Source organism: Xenopus laevis, chromosome 4S (genome assembly GCF_017654675.1).
Source record: "Xenopus laevis strain J_2021 chromosome 4S, Xenopus_laevis_v10.1, whole genome shotgun sequence".
Lineage (NCBI taxonomy): Eukaryota > Metazoa > Chordata > Amphibia > Anura > Pipidae > Xenopus > Xenopus laevis.
The window spans coordinates 103,041,092-103,066,407 of record NC_054378.1 but is presented as its reverse complement, the minus strand read 5'-3'; the positions used below and the strand labels follow the sequence as shown (position 1 = coordinate 103,066,407).

At 39.8% G+C, this 25,316-nt stretch overlaps 1 protein-coding gene across 8 annotated transcripts in view; it reads left to right on the top strand.

Annotated features, from left to right (window-relative positions):
* The window catches only part of pfkfb4.S (6-phosphofructo-2-kinase/fructose-2,6-biphosphatase 4 S homeolog), a 40,139-nt gene that overhangs the window by 11,559 nt on the left and 3,264 nt on the right, over positions 1-25,316 (top strand). For 2 of the 8 annotated variants that reach the window (XM_041591284.1, XM_041591285.1), the window contains exons 2-10: positions 8,202-8,318; positions 9,290-9,386; positions 12,742-12,808; positions 13,858-13,932; positions 16,198-16,254; positions 17,416-17,537; positions 17,686-17,893; positions 20,532-20,678; positions 21,487-21,591. In XM_041591284.1, the coding sequence (XP_041447218.1) occupies positions 8,202-8,318; positions 9,290-9,386; positions 12,742-12,808; positions 13,858-13,932; positions 16,198-16,254; positions 17,416-17,537; positions 17,686-17,893; positions 20,532-20,678; positions 21,487-21,591 (995 nt within the window). 8 annotated transcript variants of the gene reach the window in all.

Sequence of the window (25,316 nt, the reverse complement as noted above, 5' to 3'; positions counted from 1 at the left end):
GATTCAGTGCATGCAACGTGACGCCTGCGTTTCCTCACGTCGCTTTGGAACGGAAGTAAGAGCATCGTGTAGTTCTACCCTTGGAATTGATACAATAGTTGCTAATATTCCACAGATACTGCTGAGAAATGTATCAACTAAATGTTGCAAAATTGTTTAGAGTCTGCACCTGAATTATTGAGCTGCCAGACTGAAACACCAGAGACAGGAACATTAATTTGATTTTGGAAAAAACGGTAAAAAATACAAAATGGGATCAATCTGAAAACAATTGAACTGAAAAAAAGTGTTTGGAAGGTGAACAACCCCTTTAATGTGCCCACATTTACCAAACAGGGGGTCCAAGAGGCGGTCCAAGGGGGTGCAAGTCCCTTAGAACCCCATTCTACTAAATGGTAGGTCTGACAAAATCATATTTGGTATCAATGCAAATAGCCTGGTAACACATATCCAAGTTTGGTTTTAGTGCAAACCACATATAAAGTGGCATGAAAACCTTATTTCATTTTTTAAGTTTCTGCCCATGCACCCAGGCTCTTGCCTGGATGACAAATTTAATGCTCTTGATTATATATTTTTGTGCCAGCACCTCAACTACAGACGCTGCCTTCTCCTATTTTATGAGAATTTAATGATGACAGTGTTAACCCATGCAGCACTGGAGAAGGCCTTCTAGCTAACTGGTATGTTGTTGTTGCCTGACAGTTTCATTAGCCATTTCCTGCAGAGCAGCTCCCTGACCAGAACATCTTACCATAATACTATTGCTACAAGTAAATCACATTATAACTGTGCAAAGAAATCTTGTTATCTATTGCAGCTGACTCTACTCAGATGTTAAGTGCCCATTAAGGGGGCCCTTCTCTTGAAATACACGATAATTTGCAAATAGTTATGTTGGCCATACACAGGCTGATTAACACTAATTCAGTCTATTGGGACCAAGCATAATGGCCCATGTATAAGGCCCTCTGATGGGCCTGCCTGACCAATATCTGTCTTAAAATCAGGTAGACATTGGCAACCTCTCCAAAACAGTGGATCTTTAAATGTATGTCCTGCATAATAGACCAGGGTTCCTATTCACTGTGCTGCTTGGACATGCTGAACACAGATGGAAGGCAATTTATTATGTTCTACCTGCATTTAGCAGTTCCCAGTGGCACAGGGAGTACAAATATATATCAAACAATGGGCTGCATTAACCCATGTGTTCCCATGCGATGGGATGCATGGAAAAGCCACCACAAGGGAACCTTATAAATACAGGAGTGCCCATACTTTACTAATGTGAGGTCTACTTTTAGTGATGTCGTTCCATTATGATCTACACCCATAAAAGCACTGTTAGTATTCTGTTTCATGGAAAATATTACTTTAACATTCTATTGATTTATGGGAGAATTTATATTGCTATATTTAACAAACAACTATTTCTTACATAATAAATATCTGAATTAAAATAATTAAATAGGAGGGTTATATAGAGTCTTGAGATCTACTGATCCCCAGCTAATCTACCTTTTGGGCAACCCTGCCATATACCAATGGTCATCTGTAAGTGCCCTTATAGAATGTAAGCTCTTCAGGGCAGGGACCTAATCCCAACTGTGTATTGAAACACCTAGCACTTAAGCATAGATTTATTTCAGTATATAAGTTATTGTAACAATACCAGTGTTTGTGTCTATGCCTTGTAACACAATAGGTACATTTGGGGTGCTATATAAATAAATAATTAATACATACTTAACCCCATGGGTGCATTTTCTGGAGCCCCCAAACTCCCTTAAAAAAGTGTTTCCCAAACTGTGGGGCTCTAGGAGAGGGTTCAGCCAGAAGGCCAGTTCTAGTGAGATGTACATAAAAGCCCAGCTGTAGGGGCAAAGGGAGGAAGAGATCAGGGGCTAAAAACCTCTTTGCTATTCTAAATATTCTAGGAGCTACAGCTAAACATTTTCCTAATGCTTTAAAGCATTTGTTTCTGTATTTCAGTTATATCACTAGAAAAGCCTGGTGCACAGCGGTGATTCCCAGTCACTCTGCATAGAGATCACCCCGTGTGCCCTAACAAGTGTAAGGAGACAATGCATTGAAGGAATTATCTACAAGTGAGTGATCAGAGCGCTGTACTGGCGGTTTTCATTGATGCCGGGAACTTTCCCAGCAGAGTCGATTTCCAAGAATTCTGTCAAATTCTTGGTATTTGCGACCCCTAGTGGATTATTTAATCATTTGAATTTGATTAATGATTTGGATATGGCTGGCTAAATTTGAAAACAGTTACAAGCCCTAAAAAGCTGCTTCCCTTCCCTGTGTGACATTAGGCTTCTACTAAAAGTGTGTGTGCTATTGCAAGCAAGCCAGTGAAAAATCCATGTGTTTTTTCCCCTCAAACAAAAGAAGAAATTTCAGTGAGGAAGCACAGACATATTATCCCCCTTTGAGACAAGTAGTTGTGAAACACAGTCCTGTATTGTCTTGTCCTTATTACTGGAAATGACCACAAAAGGGAGCTGCGAGATGTAGAACCAGCAATCCAATACTGTTCAGTAAGCTCTGAGGCAAAATCTTCATGTCCAATTGGCTGTGCTTGAAGCCTGGGCTCATTCTTTTAAATTGTTTCAGTAGTGTGATGCTGATGTCTATCAGGTTTAAATTTTACCTTTTATAATTAAAATGTTCTGTGTGGTCTGGAGGGAGGCAAAACTTCCTCTTCTGCTTATATTTTCCTAAACGGTGTGCATGTATTTGAATTGCTAATTAGCCACTCAGCATATGGAATTTAGTTTTGGCATATTTATTTCAATATAGGCGCTGGCAACAAGACATTGCAATAAGACCCTGGGGCCCCCTAAGATTGAAAACAATACAAACATTCTAAACATATTTGAGTTTATTTTGGGGCTAAACATTTCTAAATTGTTATTTCCCCTATTCTCATGGGGGTCCTTACCTTCCTGTGGGCCCCACTCTATTTATTGTAGAACATTCTAAACATATTTGAGTTTATTTTGGGGTTAAATATTTCTAAATTGTTATTTCCCCTATTCTCATGGGGGTCCTTACCTTCTTGTTACCCCCTTTTTTCATTGTAGAGCATTCTAAGGATATTTGAGTTTATTTTGGGGTTAAACATTTCTAAATTGTTATTTCCCCTATTCTCAGGGGGGCCTTACCTTCCTGTTGCCCCCTCTTTTCATTGTAGAGCATTCTAAAGATATTTGAGTTTATTTTGGGGTTAAACATTTCTAAATTGTTATTTCCCCTATTCTCAGGGGGGAATTACCTTCCTGTTGCCCCCTCTTTTCATTGTAGAGCATTCTAAGGATATTTGAGTTTATTTTGGGGTTAAACATTTCTAAATTGTTATTTCCCCAATTCTCAGGGGGGCCTTACCTTCCTGTTGCCCCCTCTTTTCATTGTAGAGCATTCTAAAGATATTTGAGTTTATTTTGGGGCTAAACATTTCTAAATTGTTATTTCCCCTATTCTCGTGGGGGTCCTTACCTTCATGTTGCCCCCTCTTTTCATTGTAGAGCATTCTAAAGATATTTGAGTTTATTTTGTAAATTGTAAAGGAGGAAAATGACTGCTTATGAGAGTTCATAGGTAGGATGTCCAGCTGTCTGCCAATCAGCTGCTAAACTACATGTCCCAGAATGCACTCAGTCTAGCAATGATTTGAATAAATATGCAAAGTATTGGGTGCATTAGACAAAAGCTTTTAGCTCTAATCTGTATTGAATCCATCATGCAGCTCTGTACTAAATTATCAGAATATTTGTCAAATGCTTGTTTAGTTAAAAAGCTACCCAGGTACACCTGCATATGTGCAATTATGGTAAGTGCACTTATATTAGAAACAATGTGGGCTGTAGCTCCTCCCAATGGGTGGAGCTTGAAGGCCCACACTTTACAGGACATGCAGATGGTGTGTTTGTGCAATCAGCACTGTGGGTGTGATGAGTGCGTGTGTTGTTTTTTGTGCTCTCCTCAAGCCTGGATTGTGTTGTCACCGGTCAATGTGCAGAGGTTGATACGTGGACTGTATGTACAGTGAGCTGGCAGGCTGATCTGTAGTGTTTGTGGCACTTTGTGCTGCATTGTATGTGTGCCAAGTGTCCCTAGTGTGTATGTGTTGTGTATGTTAGGAGGCACAGCTTCAGGCACCCTGCTGTATATGTGCTGTATATGTGCTGTATATGTGTTGTGTGTTTGCAGTGTCTGCTCTAACAACTCATCCGGCGTCAAGACATGGCTGATTCCCCCCTGGAGCTGACCCAAAACCCACTAAAAAAAATTTGGGTGCCTTTTAACAATGGACATCCGGTGCAGCACAGTGCCCAGAGGAAAGGTAATGGTTTGCGGGATGCACACGGGAGAAATGCTAGAGATGCACCCATGACATTGCTTCTGTCATATACATATATATTTATATATACACAGAGATCTGACCTCACATACATGATCTTCTAGGATAGTGAGAGCATAGTGAGTACATTGGAGAAGTGACACAATGATGCAGGACACCCTTCACTGACTCCCACTGCAGCTACATTGTATACTCTGTATTATATCATGTATATCCAGGGTTGTTGCAGATTTTAGCCTCAGTAATAGATGTTCTTCCATGTAACAAGTTGTCCCAGAGAAGCTGCCACTTTGTGCCAGGCAAGTACTGAGTAGTACAGGTTAGCTGGAAGAACTATAGAACATATGGAGTTGTGTAATAAAAGACACTAAATTTGCCCAGCAAGTAGCATTTACTAGTCACCTGTTAAAATGCAAGAATCGTATTGGTTGTCATGGGTTACTGCTCCTGGGCAAACTTAGTGCCTTATATTACATATGCGGATACAGTGGTGTAAGGCAATGGCTTTTCAACCTGCTACTATCCTGGTCTGCAGTGTAGAATAGTTTACACTGTCTGGGTTATTCTCTGGGCCATCACCCATTCTCCATTAAAGGAGAAGCAAACCCTAAAGTTAAAAAAACCCCTACCCTACATAGACCCCCCCCCCTCCCTCCTCCCCCCTAGCCTAGCTGTACCCTTGGCAAATGCCCCTAAGACTTTACTTACCCCTCAGAGCAGATTCTGTCCAGTAGAGTTCACGGGCACCATCTTCAGCCACTTCTGTAATCTTCGGGTCTTTTCCCTGTGCTTCGGCAATTTCCGTGGGTTTCAGGCCATGCGCAGTTGTCGCAAAGCAGAAAATGATTCCAACTGTGCATGCGCCGTTACTTCCCGAAGATTATCGAAGAGAAGAAGATGGCGCCCGTGAACTCCGCTGGACAGAATCTGCACCAAGGGGTAAGTAAAGACTTAGGGACATTTGCCTGGAGTAACACTTAGGCTGGGCGGAGGAGGGAAGGGGGGGTCTATGTAGGGTAGGGGTGTAGGTGTTTTTTAACTTTAGGGTTTGCTTCTCCTTTAAGTAATTGGCAGAGAGGGCATTTACACTTGGCATCAACTTTGGGGGGGGATAGAAAGAGAATGCTCTTGATAAAAGTAGGCATCCAATGTCTGTAACTTGCACTTGCTTTTGTTCCTGCATTTCCACCATTCACAGGGACTCTCTTTACAGTACAACTGTTATTTCCCACACAACAGCAGTTGTAAACATTGTGAAGTCTGGCCATGTGCTACCCTACCTGGCTTCCAACCAAATGAATTTGTATGGGGATATGGCAGAGTATTAGCATAGCCTCAGGCATCCTCATCTTCCAGTCACAGCCCTGGTTTTGACTTTCTGTCCACTCAACAAGTTGTGGTTTTTATAACTGACCCACTGCATAGAAGTATTTTAGTGATAAGGGAAAAGGACCACTGTTTGTTGCTATAGGGCAGGGATCCCCAACCATTAGAACCCGTGAGCAACATTCAGGAGTAAAAGGAGTTGGGGAGCAACACTAGCATGAAAAATGTTCCTGGATGCTAAATAAGGGCTGTGATTGGCCATTTGGTAGCCCCTATGTGGAATATCAACCTACATTGAGACTCTGTTTGGCAGTACACCTGGTTTTTATGCAACTAAAACTTGCCTCCAAGTCTGGAATTCAAAAATAAGCTCCTGCTTTGAGGCCACTGGGAGCAACATCCAAGGGGTTGGAGAGCAACATGTTGCTCGCGAGCTACTGGTTGGGGATCACTGCTATAGGGCAATAAGGCCTAACACTGAGGGATGTTATTTTGATATGTTGTTATTTTGTGCTTCCTACTTTGTGTCACATTGTACTGTATTAGCCCTATATGTCCCCTGTGTTTCTCCGTCCTGTATCGTGAGGCTGCTCAGGTAGAACAGAGAGTCACTGAGAATTCTGGGTATTGTATTTTGGTTGCAGTGCCTAAAATGTGCCAGGACTGGCCTGTCAGGAGTAAAGCTCCCGATAGACGCGACGATTCTTCTTGCCGAACGACCGATTTTAGGGAAGTCTGAGCAATCCTTTCGAAATTATCGTGCGGTTAGTGGGATTCGAACGATCGTACACGATTTTTCAGTTGACATCTGTCAGGAAATTGATTGGCCAGGTCAAAAAATCTTTGTTGGTCCCAGTGCAATCTATCTATGTTTGCAGGGCCAAGCAGGCAGCTCCCCTTTGTTTTCCTGGCAAATTGGTCTTTTTAGTTGATGGTCAATTCGTATGATCGTTCTGAGAAAATCGTGGTCTCATGATGAGGATCTGATCTTTTAAAAATCTCAACATCTATGGCCAGCTTAACAGACTTTGTAGCTTTCTGCATGCTTCCCCTTTTCCCCAGCTCATGCATGCGCCTCAAGGAATGTATCGGGTTGTTTTCTGTAATTGAATGCTTGTCCCATTTTGCAAAGTGGTGCAAAATGAAGGTTAAATGACATTCATCTCTATAGTCTCAGCCTGAATTAGCTTTCCTGCACACAGAGGTTCACTTGCAGAATTAACATTAACCAGTGCTGTATAATGGAGGCATAGGTTGCAGTTGTCCTTCAATTTTGTTTTTCTGGTTTGCCTGTCTCCAAACTGAAATTAACTTTGTCACTGCTTATCTTTCTATTGTCTGTCAGATCACTACCTATCCGCTATCTGTAGAACTCAAACCACAAAAACAATTACAACTGATTACGAGTTGTTGTAGAACATTGTTCTCTATTGTGCTAAAAGGTAATCAAAGGGGTTGTTCCCCTTTAAATTACTGATATAGCAAGTGATATTCTGAAGCACGTTGCAGTTGGCTTTATTTTTTGTTTGTTGTTTTTGAAGTATTTCGTTTTTTTTGTCCTGCAGCTGCCATGCTTGGAATTTGAACTACTTTCTGGTTGTTAGGGTCACATTTACCCTAGCAAGCAGGTAATGGTTTGAATGAAAGACTGGAAGATGCATAGCAGAGGCCAGTAAAGAAAGTTTCATAATAAAAAGTAACAATATTAAAAACAATACTATAAAACTATAGCCCTATAGAGCAATAGATTTTAGACTGCCTGGGTCAGTGACCCCTGTGTCTGTAAGTGATTTCCCCTAATGTAACAAACTGCAGGGCAAGTCTAACTAAAGAGTGGTTATTGCATACTTGGGTTTCATTGGTTGTTTGAAATTGTCACTAGCAGTGAATTCAGCGCTGCACACTCAATATGTTGGCGCTCTAAAAATACATGTTAATAAATTCATGTTTTTTGCCTTGAATACAATGGGTGCCATAGAGTAGATGTCACATGACTAATTGACTTACTGGACTTCCTGCCAGATTGCAGCAGATAGTAGTCAGCTGACAGATATTTCCAGTCACAGCCCTGGTTTCGACTTTCTGTCCACTCAACAAGTTGTGGTTTTTATAACTGACCCACTGCATAGAAGTATTTTAGTGATCTTGCAGTTAGAAGTCCCCTTTCACTGTCTGTTCTCAGTCTATAACCAATCGTTATTGAAAGGCGTGATTAAAGGGGTACAGGTGTTTCTGCAAATGACATTGTGAATTTTACCAACTGGTCAATGGGGCTTGTTTGCTAATACTGGGCAAGAATGTTCTTGTGTTGTAAACCATAGCAATCACTGACTACAACACCCAACATCCTCTGCAAGACTTTGATATGCTGTAGTTCGTATCCTTCACTGGTGGTTCTCTCTTACAGGAGAGTTGCATAACGTTGTCATTATTTCCAGTTCTCATATGGACCTGCTGCTCTTTGTGCTGATCAGCGTTTTCCTCTCTCGCTTCCTTCCAGTATGTATGACCAACTGCCCGACCCTCATTGTTATGGTCGGACTCCCTGCCAGAGGCAAGACTTACATCTCCAAGAAACTCACACGTTATCTCAACTGGATTGGGGTGCCAACCAAAGGTGGGTGCATTAATAAAATAAAGTGTCATTATTAATAGTAAACACTGTTCTGTGGCAGCAGTCTGGTGCCCCTGGGTCTCAGGAAAATAAACAAATATATAGGATGATATATCCTCCCAAAGGATTCTGCACGCACACGCCAATGGCAATTATTTATTTCCATATTTCTTCATTTCTATAAGTTTGGTGCCTTAAAGGAAAAACTATACCCCTCAAACAATGTAGGTCTCTATAAAAGAGCTCATATGCAAAATCCTGCTTTATGTAAATAAACCATTTTCATAATAATATACTTTTTTAATAGTATGTGCCATTGGGTAATCATAAATAGAAAACTGGCATTTTTAAAAATAAGGGCAGCCCCTTAAATAATGGTTGTTGTGTAGCTCAGAAGCAGGGACATACCACCTGCAGACATCAGGAGACCATTGAGGTAGCACTTCCAGCATCCTACAGTCTGGGATACAAGTAAATGAAAAAATATATATTCACCCTCTGTTATTTCCTGAGACTTCTGTCCCTTAAGGCCCTCAAACACGGCCAATATAAGCTGCCGACAGACCGTGTTGGCATCTTATTGGCCCATGTGTGGGGCCATCCACGGGTGTCCCCGATCGTTGTCTGGCCAGATGTCGATCAGGCAGGGTAAAAAAATCCCATCAGATCGTGGTCGCATCTGTTCGTTGATCCGGTCCCGCAATCCGACTGCCCGTATTGCCTCCATTCTGATTGTTGGGTCCTAGGGCCCATGATCGGATCAGCCCGATATCATCCACCTCAATGAGGCATATCGGTGAGAGATCCACTCGTGTGGCGACATCGACCAAACGAGCGAATTTCCCTGTGTATGGCCACCTTTACTGACACGTGTGAAATAATCCAGAACAGGATCAGATCACACAATTTCTGCTTATTTCTGCTGATGGAAATATTCTGGAATTGCATTGACGCCAACAACCTTCCACTTGCAGAATTCAATGTTGGCCAGTACAGACGGGACCTGGTGCAAACCTTCAAATCCTTTGAATTCTTCCTTCCAGACAACGAGGAGGGACAGAAAATCCGAAAGTGAGTGCCATGTCCAGGGTGGGGGTTTATTTGTATGGGTGGATGTGTATTAGTGTGTGCTCATGTGTCAGTAATACAATTTTACACACACACACATAGTAACCCTCGTCGTGCCAGTGGGTGGGGTAAAACAAAAAGACATTTCTGCCACTGTGTCAGGTGTAGTGTTCCTCTTGTTCTAATCAGAGGGAAAAAAATACACCATAAAGCACCCAGATCAAATTGTACTTGCTGGCACAGTGCATAGTAATTGTGCTGTGCCCAGTACCAGCCCATTCAGGGTGCAAGAGATGCCACCCTCCCCTTCTGTGCCCCTGACCTGCTTGCAATTTTGATGCCTACTTTGGCTCTGAGGCTGAAAAATGATATGTTTCTTTCCTTAGAGCTGCATGATCTGTGACCCAGATTCCAAACAGAGCAGCTTCAGTCTGAGTTTAGGTCAGCAACCCATCCAACATAATGAGCTGCCCCCAACTGTGTCGTGGGAGACCCTGTCACTGCTGAAACACAAGGCTTCTTTATGAAAACCTCATTGTTGAGGCTAATATTTCCTACAAACCAATGCCTACCAATGTTTTTTTACCATATTTTTAATTAAACCACCACCTACATAATAATGCTATATCCTTAAAGGAGAACTAAAAATTAACTAAAGAAGTAGGGTAGAAATATTGTACATTATGTGTTGGGCTTCTGTACAAGCCCAAGACAATCACGGCCCTTTATCAGATCTGTGCCTCCAAAGATGCCCCAGTAGCTCCCCATCTTTTTTTCTGCTGATTCACTGCACATGCTCTGTGCTGCTGTCACTTACTGTGCTTAGGGACCCACTCACAATATACAGTACACATAGAATAGAGATGTCACAATATAAGGCTGATTAGTAATTTATACAGATAATTACTACATGGCAGCACAGAAACCAATGCAATTAGCATCAGAATTTAATAATCAGCCCTGTAGCATCAGCTTACATTACAGTCCAGCCTCATTTTCTGCTTGTAAATTTGCAACAACCCCTAAGCTTAGCTTCTCAACAGCTGCTCAGAGCCCACTGAGCATGTGAGTGTCACAGACACTTTCCAAGATGGTGACCCCCTGTGACAAGTGTGAAGTCCTGGATCATTGCTATTATTGAGAAGATTAAACTTAAACTAGACTGGTACAATAAGTTTATTATGTAAAATATGGCATTTTTAACCATATTTATTTTTAGGGTTTAGTTCTCCTTTAAATATTGCTTATATTGGACCCCTGCAGTTGTTTATGGAATTAACCACATATTTGCTTTGATTTTCTAACTTGTAGGCAGATCAAAACTGGTTAGTTCCACCCTGCTCGAGGCACAAACCTTGAGCTCCCTAGAGAAGCTAAAAAACCTTTTATACAGGGGCATGACCTACACCCCATTAGCCACTCCACCAATGAGAACTGTAGTCAGGGCATGGAAGATGGCAATAAAACACTTCCCAAAACCCCTACCACATTGTTCACACAATACTCCTCTCTGGGGTAACCAAAATCTTAAAATAATTGTTCAGTATAAAAATAAAAACTGGGTAAATAGGCTGTGCAGAATAAAAAAATATTTCTGCTATAATTAGTTTGCCAAAAATGTAATGTATAAAGGCTGGAGTGACTGGATGTCTAACATAATAGCCAGAATACTACTTCCTGCTTTGCAGCTCTCTTGCTTTCCACTGATTGGTTACCAGGCAGTAACCAATCAGTGACTTGGGGGGGGCACATGGACCATAACTGTTGCTTTTGAATCTGAGCTGAATGCTGAGGATCAATTACAAACTCACTGAACATTTATATCCTATGTGGCCCCCCTTCAAGTCGCTGACTAACTCAGAGTTATAGAGCTGAAAAGCAGGAATTAGTGTCTGTTATATTAGACATCCAGGCACTCCAGCCTTTATACACTACCTTTTTGGCAAACTAACAATATTAAAAAACCTTTTTTTATTTTGCACATACAATCTATTTACCTAGTTTTTATTTTTATACTGAACTGTTCCTTTAAACAGTTAAAAACAATAACAGATCCTCAACAGTGGGTGCGTCATAACATTAGATATATTTCTGATGTAATGCCGGAAGGTACTCTTCTAACTTTCCAGGAACTGAAACAGTCTTTTTCCATCCCAAATACAATGTCTTTTAGATACTTACAATTACATCACGCAGTTGAGGCCCAATTTGGAGGCCAAACTGCAAACATAACACAGAGTCATAGAAAGTCTGGTGCATACAGAAGAATGTTGGAAACCCCTATCTCTGTTTTCTGCCCAACTGATGTTAGCAGGTAGCACAAATCTGCCCAAATTATGTGACAAGTGCCAACAGAATCTCCCACAACTCACCACTGAGCACTGGGAAGATGTCCTAGAAGCCTCCCTTGATGGGGTCATTAGCAATTGGGACGGGGTAACTCAACTCAAATACCTGCACCGTATATATATCTCCCTCCCCAAAAGTTGCATAAAATGAACCCTGAAATAAATCAGGAGTGCCCTAGGTGCAACACTCCCCTGCTGACTTTCTGCGGAAAGCATAAAGGAAAAAACAGGATTGATTCCCCCACTACATCCTATGGTAACGTTACTCAAACAGGTTGAAGATTTGACATCCAGGAGAACTCAGATCACTGCAAAAAATACTATAGCAGTACACTGGAAATCAGCCAGGGGCCTAAAGCTCGCAACCTGGGAGAACATGATAGATAAAGCCATTCCCTATAAACTTACATACATGAAGAGAGGCTGCCCTCAAAAATTTTACAAAATATGGGCACTGTGGACGGATCCCGAAGCCTCCCAAAACCCCTAATCCAATATTAAACAGGGGACAAATCTATAGTTTCCCCCCTCTAAGTGCTGTAACGCAATACAAATGAATCTGCTACGTCTACTCATGATTATAGTACAGAGATGGCACACTGGAGATGGCCTATTAGCAACCGCATCTAGGTCTTGGAAATAATGACGCCGCACAGTTATTTGAGTTAAAATTTACTGTGACAATGTGTACATTTATTTAAAACTCCATAAAAACAAATAGTTAAAAAAAACAACTGGTTGGTTGCTATGGGCAGCTGCACTTGTGCAATTTAGCAGCTTTGTTATACACATGCTGGTTTCTGATTCTTGTTTGCTATAAGACTTGTGCTCCCCTCATTGTCTAATGTGAAGAGGCTGCCTGCAGTTCCATGAATTTTCATCTCTGAGGTTTTTTCTGTGACAAAAGTGCAATCATTATATCTTTATATATTTATCTGTCGTTTCCTGTTTATAAGTAGCAGTGACTACAATTAATACACAAGTTACATATTTTTTTTCTTCCCCTACAGACAATGTGCCTTACTGGCCTTGAATGATGTTAGGCGCTATCTGGGAGAAGAAGGGGGGCATGTGGCAGTAAGTATGAAGCAGAAAGCTATATAAATATATTCTAATGCAGATTTTACATATTTAGGGGGTTTTAGAGTTGAAACATGTAAAAACCTGTCCTGTAACCTCTATTCTTGCATCCTGGCAATGATGAATGAAGAACCATATCTCAAATACTGGATTGTCCTATACATCTGCATATCTGCTTTTACCATTTAAGGGGATCAGTAGAAACTGCTAATACTGCATCCAGGGATCTCTTGTATATGATAATCTCATTGGTAGAACATCTTGTTACTATTCCTGATGAGTCCTCTTATATGTGTCAGTTTGTGTTGGGCCAGCTAAAGATGGGTATACATATAAAGATCTTCTTGCTTAAAAAGTTGCCAAACAGAAAGATCTTTACCCATCTTGGCTATCAATGTGTGTGTCGAAATTTGGCTCTGGGTCCACAATCAGATCATAATCAAGGCCTATGCACACATAGTGGCCTGATGTGGTCCTTTCCCAACAAGATTTTATAATCTGCTCGGCAGACCTGAAATTGTTTTTTTCCGACAGATTTACGTTGGGCAGACAGCCAATAAGATACCTCCTTGGCCAGATTGGAAACTTATATCAACCTGTGTGTGTCCAACTCTAAATTATATGGTTTTTACATTGAGTGAAATATATATAAGGATATACAGGTATAGGACCCGTTATCCAGAAACCTCCGAATTACGCAAAGGCCGTCTCTCATAGACTCCATTTTATCTAAATAATCCAAATTTAAAAAAAATGATTTCCTTTTTCTCTATAATAATAAAACAGTACCTTGTATTTGATCCCAACTAAGATATAATTAATCCTTATTGGAAGTTGAACCAGCCTATTGGGTTTAGTTAATGTTTACATGATTTTTTAGTAGACTTAAGATATGAATATCCAAATTATGGAAAGATACGTTATCCAGAATACCCCAGGACCTGAGCATTCTGATTAACGGGTGCCATACCTGTATATAGAAAATATACAACGATTTACCCATCTATAAATTCTTTCTCTGACAAAACGTTCTCTTCTTCCTTTAGGTTTTTGATGCAACAAATACAACAAGAGAAAGGCGAGAGACCATCCTTAAATTTGCAGATCAGAATGGTTTTAAAGTAAGTTCTTTTTACTAACAGGAATGGATTTATTTCTTTCATTTTTTGCTTAGACCAACAGCTGGGGATTGCTGTTTCCAAACTACCGATTTAAAGCTGTACAGCCATTTCCATGCAGTGTCTTTGGGGATCTACAGCCAGCTGCTGCAATTGGGATAGTGAGCTGTAATGCAGCAACAGCTGTAGATTCTCTGGTGAAAGACTTTGTGCAGGGATGCTGAACTATGGGGTTGCCAACCAAAAATGGGTCCCTATGCTTAAAGGGATACCATGCATCAGTTAATAGTGCTGATCAAAAGAGCAAACATATTTTGTTTATATTTAATTTTGAAATCTGACATGGACTAGACATATTGTCAGTTTCCCAGCTGCCCCCAGTCATGTGAATTATTTGCAGTGTAAACAGTATAATTTAGAAATAAAAACAACATCATAAAAATCATGACTGAATCCCTTTAAGGGCAATGACAAATGGATCAATTTGACGCTCGCTCTAAATCTCCTCCAGCAAGAGTGACAAAATGGCCAAAAATACATTTGTATTGGTCAGTCTATACCCTGCCAGTAAAACCTTTGAATCTCATTTCTTCATTATTCAGACCAGCAGATAATCAAAGTGACTTTTTTTGGGGCATTTTGTGCTGGTGGAGATTTAGCGCCAGAATTAGCCATCACCCTGAAAGGATAAAAATACCGATCTACAGTAATCCTGAGCTTTCTTGTACTAGAGTATCCATCATACAGGTGAGTGAGGGATTATTGTAGGTGGCATGTCAAGCATGGCATTTTCTTACTGTTGGTAAAGGGAGAGGTCATCTGTATAAACGCTTCTCATATTCCACTTTTGAGCATCATTCTTTGATGAGTATAAACAATGTAATTTATCAATATGACATTTCATATAATTGAGGCTATATGATTTATAACATGCTTAGGCAAATTCCCAGGCATAGACAACATACAGTAATCTCTCTAATTAGCAGGGCAGGATAAACTGAGAAGCAGATGGAACTGCAGCTTCCAACCATTCATTAATCAGACAAATGGGATTCTGTCCATGGGTGGAACTCATAATAGTAGATTAGTAGCACTTAGCAACCAGCTTTGGTCTGTCCACTGCAGTAAGTCTACTGCCCCATTGCCAAACTAGTATGTTATTTGTGGCTGGCTTTAAATACATTTCATTGTTTCCTAGTAGCCCTGTCCAATAGAAAACCCCGATTTCAGTGTCTAGCCAGCTAAACTAAGAAACATGTATTCTAATAATTAAGATATTGAAAGCTAAATTCTCATTGTTTGCTAGCGATTAATAATTTGGAGAAACATTTAAATGTTTTGCCAGTTCCCCACCAGTGGCTTTTTTTTTATAAACACATGCAATATTGCAGTGGTGCAGTTAACCAGCATGCAGAGAATTATTTGCATTGAATTATTTTTTAGGATAATTGCGAAGAACGATGAAAGTAGGGATGCACCGAATCCAGGATTCGGTTCGGGATTCGGCCAGGATTCGGCCTTTTTCAGCAGGATTCGGATTCGGCCGAATCCTTCTGCCCGGCCGAACCGAATCCAAACCCTAATTTACAAATGCAAATTAGGGGCGGGTAGGGAAATCGCGTGACTTTTTGTCACAAAACAAGGAAGTAAATCCTTTTCCCCTTCCCACCCCGAATTTACATATGCAAATTAGGGATTCTGCCTTTTTCGGCAGGATTCAGATTTGGCTGAATCCTTCTGCCCGGCCGAACCGAATCCTAATTTGTATATGCAAATTAGGGGCGGGAGGGAAATCACGTGACTTTGTGACAAAACAAGGAAGTAACATTTTTTTCCCCTTCCCACCCCTAATTTGCATATGCAAATTAGGATTCCGGTTCGGCCGGGCAGAAGGATTCAGCCAAATCTGAATCCTGCTGAAAAAGGCCGAATCCCTCAGATATGAATATCAAGACGCTGGCCCTCTTTTACATGACTAGAGTTACCTGTTTTGGCCGAATTCGGTTCGGTATTTGGCCGAATCTTTTGCAAAGGATTCGGGGGTTCGGCCACATCCAAAATAGTGGATTCGGTGCATCCCTAACAGTAATAAATCTGCTTGTAAAATCACTTGCGTCTAAAAAGAAAGTGATAAATGCACAGGGCTATATGCAGAGAGAAATGAATCCATGTTTATCATGCATCTGTAGCACTTTCTGTGTTCACTCTTTAACACCACTTGCTTTTTTCTTCTCCCTTTTTCTTTTTACAATTGATCCGTGACTGAAGACTTTCTTTGTGGAATCTGAGTGTGTGGACCCTGAAGTTATTGCTCAGAATATAGTGGTAAGCAGAGAAGAATGAACCCAATTTGCACAGCCTATATTTGCTCTTAGTGCTGCAAAGCATTCTACAACATAAACTGTCTGGTTACGGCTAATTATTCACTTAGTTATAAAATCTATTTACTGGAGAATCGTTTGCTCAAATGTGTTTCCAGTAAATAAATTGGATGTGTTTTTACTCTTATGCATTATGTGTGTTTTGTGTATTGAAATAAAGATTTCAAAGTTTTCAAAGCCTTGGATCGTGTGTGTGTTTGGTGAATAAAGTACCCCCTATTGTAAAATATAAGGATACTATCAGTCACAGAGGAGTTCTATAACCATACAAAAGCATGAGGCTGAAGGCCTCATGCTTTTATACAGGTCATGGAACTCTGAGGTTACTTCTAATATATCCTTAAATATCCTCATATTTTCCAACAAGGGGTACTTTATTGATTATAATAAATAATGATATCATTAAGCTCCATTTATATCTGATGACATCACTAAGAGCCATTTATAAAGATATAATTTACAGGATATTCATGGCTTTTGTGCATTATATAATATAAAATTATTTAATAGGACCGGGCCTCCCACAATTAGAACGTGGATGACCATTAATATGTGGGAAAATAAAGCAGCCCCATAATACCTTATATATAGCAACAGTCTACATGTAGCGAAAGTAAACATGGTCGCTATGGGTTACTAGACTTCAGCAAACGGTGTCTTGTTTTACATTATCCCAATAATCCTTATCCAGGGAATCTCTAGCCATTGTGAGTTTTTGTGGTTTGATCAGCCAAAGTAATTAGGTATCCATCTGTTTAATTTGGTCAGTTGATATTTCAGCAGTTGTCTTTGATCATTCCTCCAGACTGCATGAAAAGGTTGCCAGGGTATTGGTAACTTACTATAATTTGTATAGGACCGAAACAACTGCCTGTTTGGAATCTAGACTGATTTCTGTTGGCGCAGTCCTTTTCCAAAGGGTCTGCATAGGCCTCTGTCATTCCCTGATCATTGGCCTGGAAGCCAACCGAATGAATCCGTTATTTTGTCCCACCATCTGGGTTGCAAGATCCATTGCTTTGTTGCTGTTGCATAAGAGAGCTTTACCTGTTTTGGCCAGTTTTGTGCACAGTTTCATGTTTTGTTTTTTTCCTTTTTGCCATAGCAAGTGAAGTTAGGGAGCCCAGATTATCTGCACTGTAGCAGCGAGGAGGCAACCGAAGACTTCATGAAAAGAATTGATAGCTATAAGAACTTCTATGAGACCCTGGATGAGAAATTGGACAAGTATGGTGTCTCTCTTTCTCCTTCCTGACATTCTTAACATTTATACTAACTTCCTTACATTACTCTTAAGTCTTAACTGAGAGAAGGGGAGGAATCTTGGCAAAAAGTATTACAATAAGATGGCCATTGTTCTCTTCATTTGTTGCAGGGACCTGTCCTATATTAAGATCATGGATGTAGGCTGCAGATATCTTGTTAATCGAGTTATGGATCACATCCAGAGTCGCATTGTCTACTACCTCATGAATATTCACATCACTCCACGCTCCATCTACTTGTGCCGACATGGGGAGAGTGAGCTCAATCTCAAGGGGCACATTGGTGGCGATTCTGGTCTCTCCAACCGAGGGAAAGAGGTATGGCTGCTATTTAAGCTGCTCCACTGTTGCTTTTTGGAACTACAATTGAATTGATGCTACTTTTCCCAGTGATCAGCCGTTTATTGGCCAGAAAGACAGATGTCTGATTTGCGAAACAAATCTCTACTCAAAGCTGCCCGCTCCCCTAGAATCTCTTTTGGGAGGGGTATGCCCAGTTTGCAACCTTTGCAGTAAACTATGAATTTTAACCTGATCCTCCAGTGGTTTACAGATATGAACATTCTCAGCAGCTTCCCTGGTCTTAAAATTTAGGACCTTAAAATTAGTACATTGATTAGATATATCATTTTGAATCTATGCTTGTTCTGTTCTACATGTGTGCTCCCGTTCTTCTGGCTAACACCACGACCCCAGGGGGAGCAAAGGTTTGTGTGCAGCAGGATTGAGGATTTCGGATTTCTGTAAAAGACCCTGCCAAGTTTTTATTGAAGTGCCTGCTACATGGTATCTACTTTCTGAACAGATAAGCAGCTCTGAAGTCCAGCTCATTTAATAGCCCGATGTCATAATTATAATTATGGCAGCACTTGGTATTATCAACATAATAATCAAATAAAAGCCTAATTAAATGTAAGACAGTCTTTCCATGTACTTTGTAGGGACAAGCCTGTGCCCCAGCAGCCCCAGTTAACTTTAAGTTAACTTTTAGTATGTTATAGAATTGACTGTTTTGAACAATGTTTCAATTGGTCTTCATTTATTTATTTTTTAGAGTTTTTGAATTATTTGTCTTTTTCTCCTGACTCTTTTTAGCTTTCATATGGGGGAGGAGTCTATGACACCATCTAAAAGACAAACAAATGCACTGCAAGGCTGCACTGTTTGTTTATACTTTTTAGTATTCCTCTTTCATTTCAGGCCCTCCCCATTCATATTCCAGTCTCTTATTCAGATCAGTGCATGGTTGCCAGGGTTATGTGGACCTTAGCAGCCATATTGGTGAAATTGCAGACTGGAGAGCTGCTGAATAAAAAGCTAAATAACTCCTAAACCACAAATAGTAAAAAATGAAACCCAATTGCAAATTGTTTGAAAATATTACTCCCTACATCATATTAAAAGTTAGCTCATCCGTCCTCCGTTTATTAGTTTCTCCTGAGATAAACAGATGTAGTGGATATGACTGTGGTGAAGACTAGAGGCATTGTGCTGGAGCTGGAAGTCAGGAGACATGGGGTGACTTCTCTCTCTATTAACCTAAGTATAAAGTTCAACTTGTTTCGCAGTGGTGCTCTGAGACTATTGGCCAAGTCTGCAAGATTAACCCCAATCCTAAAAAGAATTCCTGGGGATTAGTTATATAAAGTACAAATTTTGCTTTCATATCACCTATAACTATAGCAACCAAGCAACACGTAGAATTTGCAAGTCACCTCTTTACAGGCTAACATATTATTGGTTGGTGCTGCATCAAGGCTAACGTTGTGCCTTTTATTACATATAGGGAAAAGTTTGTGTACTGGCTGTTTCTCATTCTTTTTCACTTGCCAGACATTGGGAATTGCAGAAATATTAAATGTCTGAAGGCAAGGTATGGGGCTGATCGCAGTGTAAGGGCTGGTTCTTGGCCTCCATTTTTCAGCAGGCTGAGTTTCAGCCCCATGTGGCATTACCCTTATACATATCAGTATATATTTTCCTTTTTTTATCTTTTCCATTGTGTGTTCTGTGTGTCACTCACTGATCACCTGAAAGGAAGCAAATACAGGTTCTAACAGGTAAAAGTAAGACGCTCCACCCATTCATTGGGTAATGTAACACAGCATTTAGGAGAATCCTTGGTTTGTGTTAGAGCACAGTGCCTCGTATGAGCCAGAGGGGCAGACATTAGGCCCTATAGGCAGTATGGGGTTATCCAATGATACAGACTATTGGAAAAATAAATGTTTCATAAAAAAGGCTTTATTTATATGAAAATGTTTTACACATGGGCTGTGTCAGGGTGTAGTTTCGCTTTAAGATGTTGCTGAATATTAAAGTTGCAGTCAGTTGTGGGAAATCCATTGCTTCAGGTGTTGGCGAATGACCATATGAAGAAATCTGCTCTAATGCAGAAGTGGTGCGGCGTGAGTGGGATGTGATTGGCTGCTGTCCTGGTGTAACACTTGTGTTGTAACTGTACAGTTCCAAGAAATTGTCTTCATTAGATGGAGAAATGAGCTGGGCCAGACACCAGGAAGTGGGGCAAGAAGTTTGTTTTTTGGATTTTTTTGGGCCCAGTGCCATGTGCTATTCAACTTACTGCAAATCATTAACTTGGATGTGGAATGCATATATTAGTTTTATTTTTATAAATAGATATACAGTATATAATATGTATAATATGTATAAAATCAGTTCTTATATTACAGAAGTGAACCCCAATGTTCTTCAATTCATATGAAGTGATAGTGGTGGCATCTTACAAACTCCTGGTGTCTTTAATAAAATTTATTTTCAGTTTATTTTACCTGCCATTTCAGTAACCATACACTTAGGATGTTCAACCAATTCCTCTCTCTCCTTTCCTATTGATAGAGAAGTATGTAGCTCTAATAGTACCTACTGGACCATTTTTTTCTTCCCTATGTTTAAATTGCTTTAACATTGTCTACTTTTTTTCCCCTCTGTCCAGTTTGCTAAATGTTTGGGCAGTTACATCCGTGAACAAAACATCCATGACCTTAAAGTGTGGACCAGCCAAATGAAGAGAACAATCCAAACTGCAGAGGCCCTGACTGTGCCCTATGAACAGTGGAAAGCCTTAAATGAAATTGATGCTGTGAGTATGTGTAATGCCTAATTGCCTGTATTGTGCACAAATGCTACATGGCCGATATCTGCAAGACTTTTTGTCATCACATAATTACTCACATTTTACCTCGAAGTTATTTTCTCTCATGTAACAGATTGGTATTTATATGCAATATTTGTGCAGTGGATAAAGGGTTTTGTTTGTCCTGTTTGAGCTATGTTTTCTCATTTAATTGCTTGTCTACTCAATTCAATTCAAAACCTCTTAGATAATGGTAACTATTGCTCTCATTAAGGGTGTATATCTATTATCCAAAACAGCAAAAAATTTCTCTCTTTTTGGTTAAGACCAAAATTATGATAAAAAGAGTTATGATAAAAATTATGATTTTTTTATAATAATTTTGGTCTTTACTTTTGGAGAGAACTCACAACTTTTTGCTGTTTTGGATTCTTGCGCCCGTGGATTGGAGTGAACTGTGAGTACTCTCTCCCTTTATCAGTTGTTTTGGATACTTTCTCTTTTGATTAATAATGGTACAATTATTGGCATTGCGCACTAATTTCTTTAAATTTTTGACATGTATATCTACTATCCCTACTTTAAGGCATTGTTCTCAACCGATGCTTGTGGGTTTGTTGGTCTCTTTATAGTGCAGGGTTTTTCAATGAATCTACTTTTATTTGTGATGGAATATAACTTTTGTATGTGCCATTGGCTTCCCCTTTGATCTCAGGGAACATGGCTCCATCTTTACCGTCTAAAGTAATAACTCTTTCCTCTAACAATAACTTTCCTTAACCGTGACCATTTCTTTTAATGTGCTCTTTGGTAGGGGGTGTGCGAGGAAATGCGCTATGAGGAAATCCAGGAATCCTACCCGTTGGAATTCGCTCTGCGTGACCAGGATAAATACAGATATCGTTATCCGAAAGGAGAGGTGAGTGAAGGGATAAGGGAACCTGTTACACAAGTTTGATCAAAAATATGTAAGAACAACTGAAGAAATAACTTCATTTCATATATTCAACTGTGCCCTCCACACACACTTCTGTCTGTGGCACTCCATGGAAATGATATACTTTTCTGTAGGAGAAGAAGAGCATGCTCAGGCCATACATGAAAATATACCTAGGACACCATTTTTTGTTGAACTCATGCACCCAGGAGAGGGGTTGCTAAGGGATGCTGCAGGCTGGACATTCTTTATTTAGGATTAGTGTATGCTGCAACTGCACACAAACAACAATGTAAGAAAAGTGTAGCATGAGTGATTTGCACCGCCAGTGTTGGTGTAACTGCCGCCTACATGCACTGCTGTCTGAGTTCATGCGACTCACTTCTGAGGAAAAAGGAATTGATTTGGAGCTGTGTAATTGTCTTTAAGTCAGAGTTAAAAATAGCAAAATGCTCCATCGGCCATCTTGCCTGCTGTTACTGTTTGCTACTAATTATACACAGCGCAGCACTGCAGGATATGTTGGTGTAGCAGGTATTGGCTCTGAAGAGCTTAGAGCCTGACGCAAACAGAGGGGCACATTTACTTAGCTCGAGTGAAGGAATAGAATAAAAAATACTTAAAATTTTTTGGCTACTTCGACCATCGAATTGGCTACTTCGAATCGAACGATTCAAACTAAAAAGTACTTTCTTTCGAAGTTCGACCACCTAGTTCGCCACCTAAAACCTACCGAGCATCAATGTTAGCCTATGGGGAAGGTCCCTAGACAATTTCTGATCGAAGGAAAATCGTTCGATCGATGGATTAAAATCCTTCGAATCATTCGATTTGAAGGAATTAATCGTTCAATTGAACCATTAATCGTTCGATCGAACGAATAGCGCTAAATCCTTCGACTTTGGTATTCGAAGGATTTTACTTCGATGGTCGAATATCGAGGGTTAATTAACCCTCGATATTCGACCCTAAGGGGCAGATTTACTAAGGGTCGAATATCGAGGGTTAATTAACCCTCGTTATTCGACTAGGAACTAAAATCGTTCGACTTCGAATATCGAAGACGAACGATTTAGCGCTAATCCTACGATCGAACGATGGAAGGATTATTCGTTCGATCGAACGATTAAATCCTTCGAATCGAACGATTCGAAGGATTTTAATCCAACGATCGAAGGAATATCCTTCGATCAAAAAAACACAGGCAAGCCTATGGGGACCTTCCCCATAGGCTAACATTGAGTTCGGTAGCTTTTAGCTGCCGAACTAGGGGGTCGAAGTTTTTCTTAAAGAGACAGTACTTCGATTATCGAATAGTCGAACGATTTTTAGTTCGAATCGTCCGATTCGTAGTCGAAGGTCGAAGTAGCCCATTCGATGGTCGAAGTAGCCAAAAAAACACTTCGAAATTCGAAGTTTTTTTAATTCGAATCCTTCACTCGAGCTTTGTAAATGTGCCCCTAAGTAAATGTGCCCCAGAGTGTAACTGACTAGCACATAAGCAGCTGCAGAAAAGTATTCTAGCGTTAAAGGGAATGTATATACTTTGGTTTGATTTCCATTCAATCAGCTATTTAGTTGCTAGGTCTTAATTACCCTATCATCCAAGCAGTGGTTTGAAAGTAAAATGGTAAGGCTGGAAGATTTATGGTAAGGGGGCATAGATTCAGACATTGTCAAATGATAACATGAAAGCCTTACTGTTACTGTGGAGTCGGAGTCAGAATTTTAGGTATCTGGAATTGGAGTTGCCAAAAACAACTATGACTCCTAATAACTTTAAATACGAGCAGTGAAATTAATGAAATCAGATTTGAGTGCTTCTATGAAGGAGGATATGGCAGGAGCCATTCTGCTTCATACTTTAATGAACTTTGGATTGTATGTAAAGCACTGCGTATCTTGACAGCGCTATATAAATAAATGATGATGATGATGATGTAAGAGCTATTCTACAGCTATATGCCAGGTACAATTGATATACAAGCGGTTTTAGGCTTTACAATTGTTTTTGGTTTACATAGTTTAACTTTGATTTTGTTTTCGAATTACCAAAGGGTGTGGTTTGTATCTTTGAGCTTTGGCAGTGATAAAATGCCTTGTATGTTGAGTACTTTTCAATCAACATGGAAAATACATTAGTATTTTAAAGACACTGAAAAATGAAAGCGTTTTAAAGTAATAAACATATAGGGGGGGTTATTTATCAAAGTCCAAATTTATCTCATTATTTTCTGCTACAAACTCCGATAAAATCTGCTCAGGATTCCGCTAAGGTTTTTTACACTTATTTATTATTAAACCCTTATATAAATCATTATATATTGACTTATATGCAACCTCGACAGGTCTGAGATGCCAAATTTTCAGATTCAAACTTTTCCATCCTTGGGGTTTAATAAATTCTGAAAAATTCATGATTTTTTAAAAGTAAGATTTTATAAAAAAAAAAAAAAAAACACAAATTATTTGTGATTTTTGCATTCGGAGTTTAGTAAATAACCCCCATAATGTAGTGTTTCTCTGCACTGGTAAAACTGGTGTACAGGTATGGGACCTTTTATCCAGAATGTTCGGGACCTGGGGTTTTCTGGATAACAGATCTTTCCGTGATTTGGTTCTTCATACCTTAAGTCTACTAGAAAATGATGCATAAAATAAACCCAATAGGCTGGTTTTGCTTCCAATAAGGATTAATTATATCTTAGTTGGAATCGAGTACAAGCTGTTTTACTATTACAGAGAAAAAGGAAATCGTTTTTAAGAATTTGGATTATTTGATTATTATGGAGTCTATGAGAGACATCCATTCCGTAATTCGGAACTTTCTGGATAACAGGTTTCCGGATAACTGATCCCATACCTGTATTTGCTTCAGAAACACAACTATAGTTTATATATGATTGTGACAGTTCTCATTCATCCAGGTCATGGTATATCTATAGAAATAAGTCAAATCAACTGGACTTGCTGTGTTTTTCTTGAAGACGTTTCACCAGTCATCCAACTGGCTTTCTCAATTCAGAATAATTTGTACATAGGATCTTGCTTTACTTTATATCCAGTTGGATGACCAGTGAAACGTCTTCAAGAAAAACACAGCAAGTCCAGTTGATTTGACATATTTCTATAGATATAGTCTATATAATTAAGCTGCTGTATAGCCATGGGGGCAGCCATTCAAGCTGGGGAAAAAAGGAGAAAAGGCACAGGATACACAGCACATAACAGATAAGCCCAATCCAATACATTGGTATTTTATCTGTTATCTGCTATGTAACCTGTGCCTTTTTTCCTATTTTCCCCACACAGCAGCTGGTTTATAGAAACCACAGATCTCTTTATGAGAAGCATATTTTAATAGCTTTGATACACTTTCAGTTTTTGGTGCTACTGTTTTTTTAAAAGTCGGAGGTATCATAAACAGAGGAGTCGGACATATCCACAGCCCTGATTTTCATTGGTCCGTTCTCTCTGTGGCTCCTCTTTGTTCCCTGCTGTTCAGTCATACTCCTGTATGGCTCCTTATATGTGATCTGTCAATGTTTCCTGCAGGAGGAATATCATACAGGTCAGCTCATGTATGTCGGCTTTAGGCTGGTCCTAAGTGACCGTTGGTTTTGTTTTGCTGTAAATGATACTTCTGTGCAATCTATTTGCTGTAGACATTGTATTGGTACAGTGCAGCTGCCTAACACATGTAACAC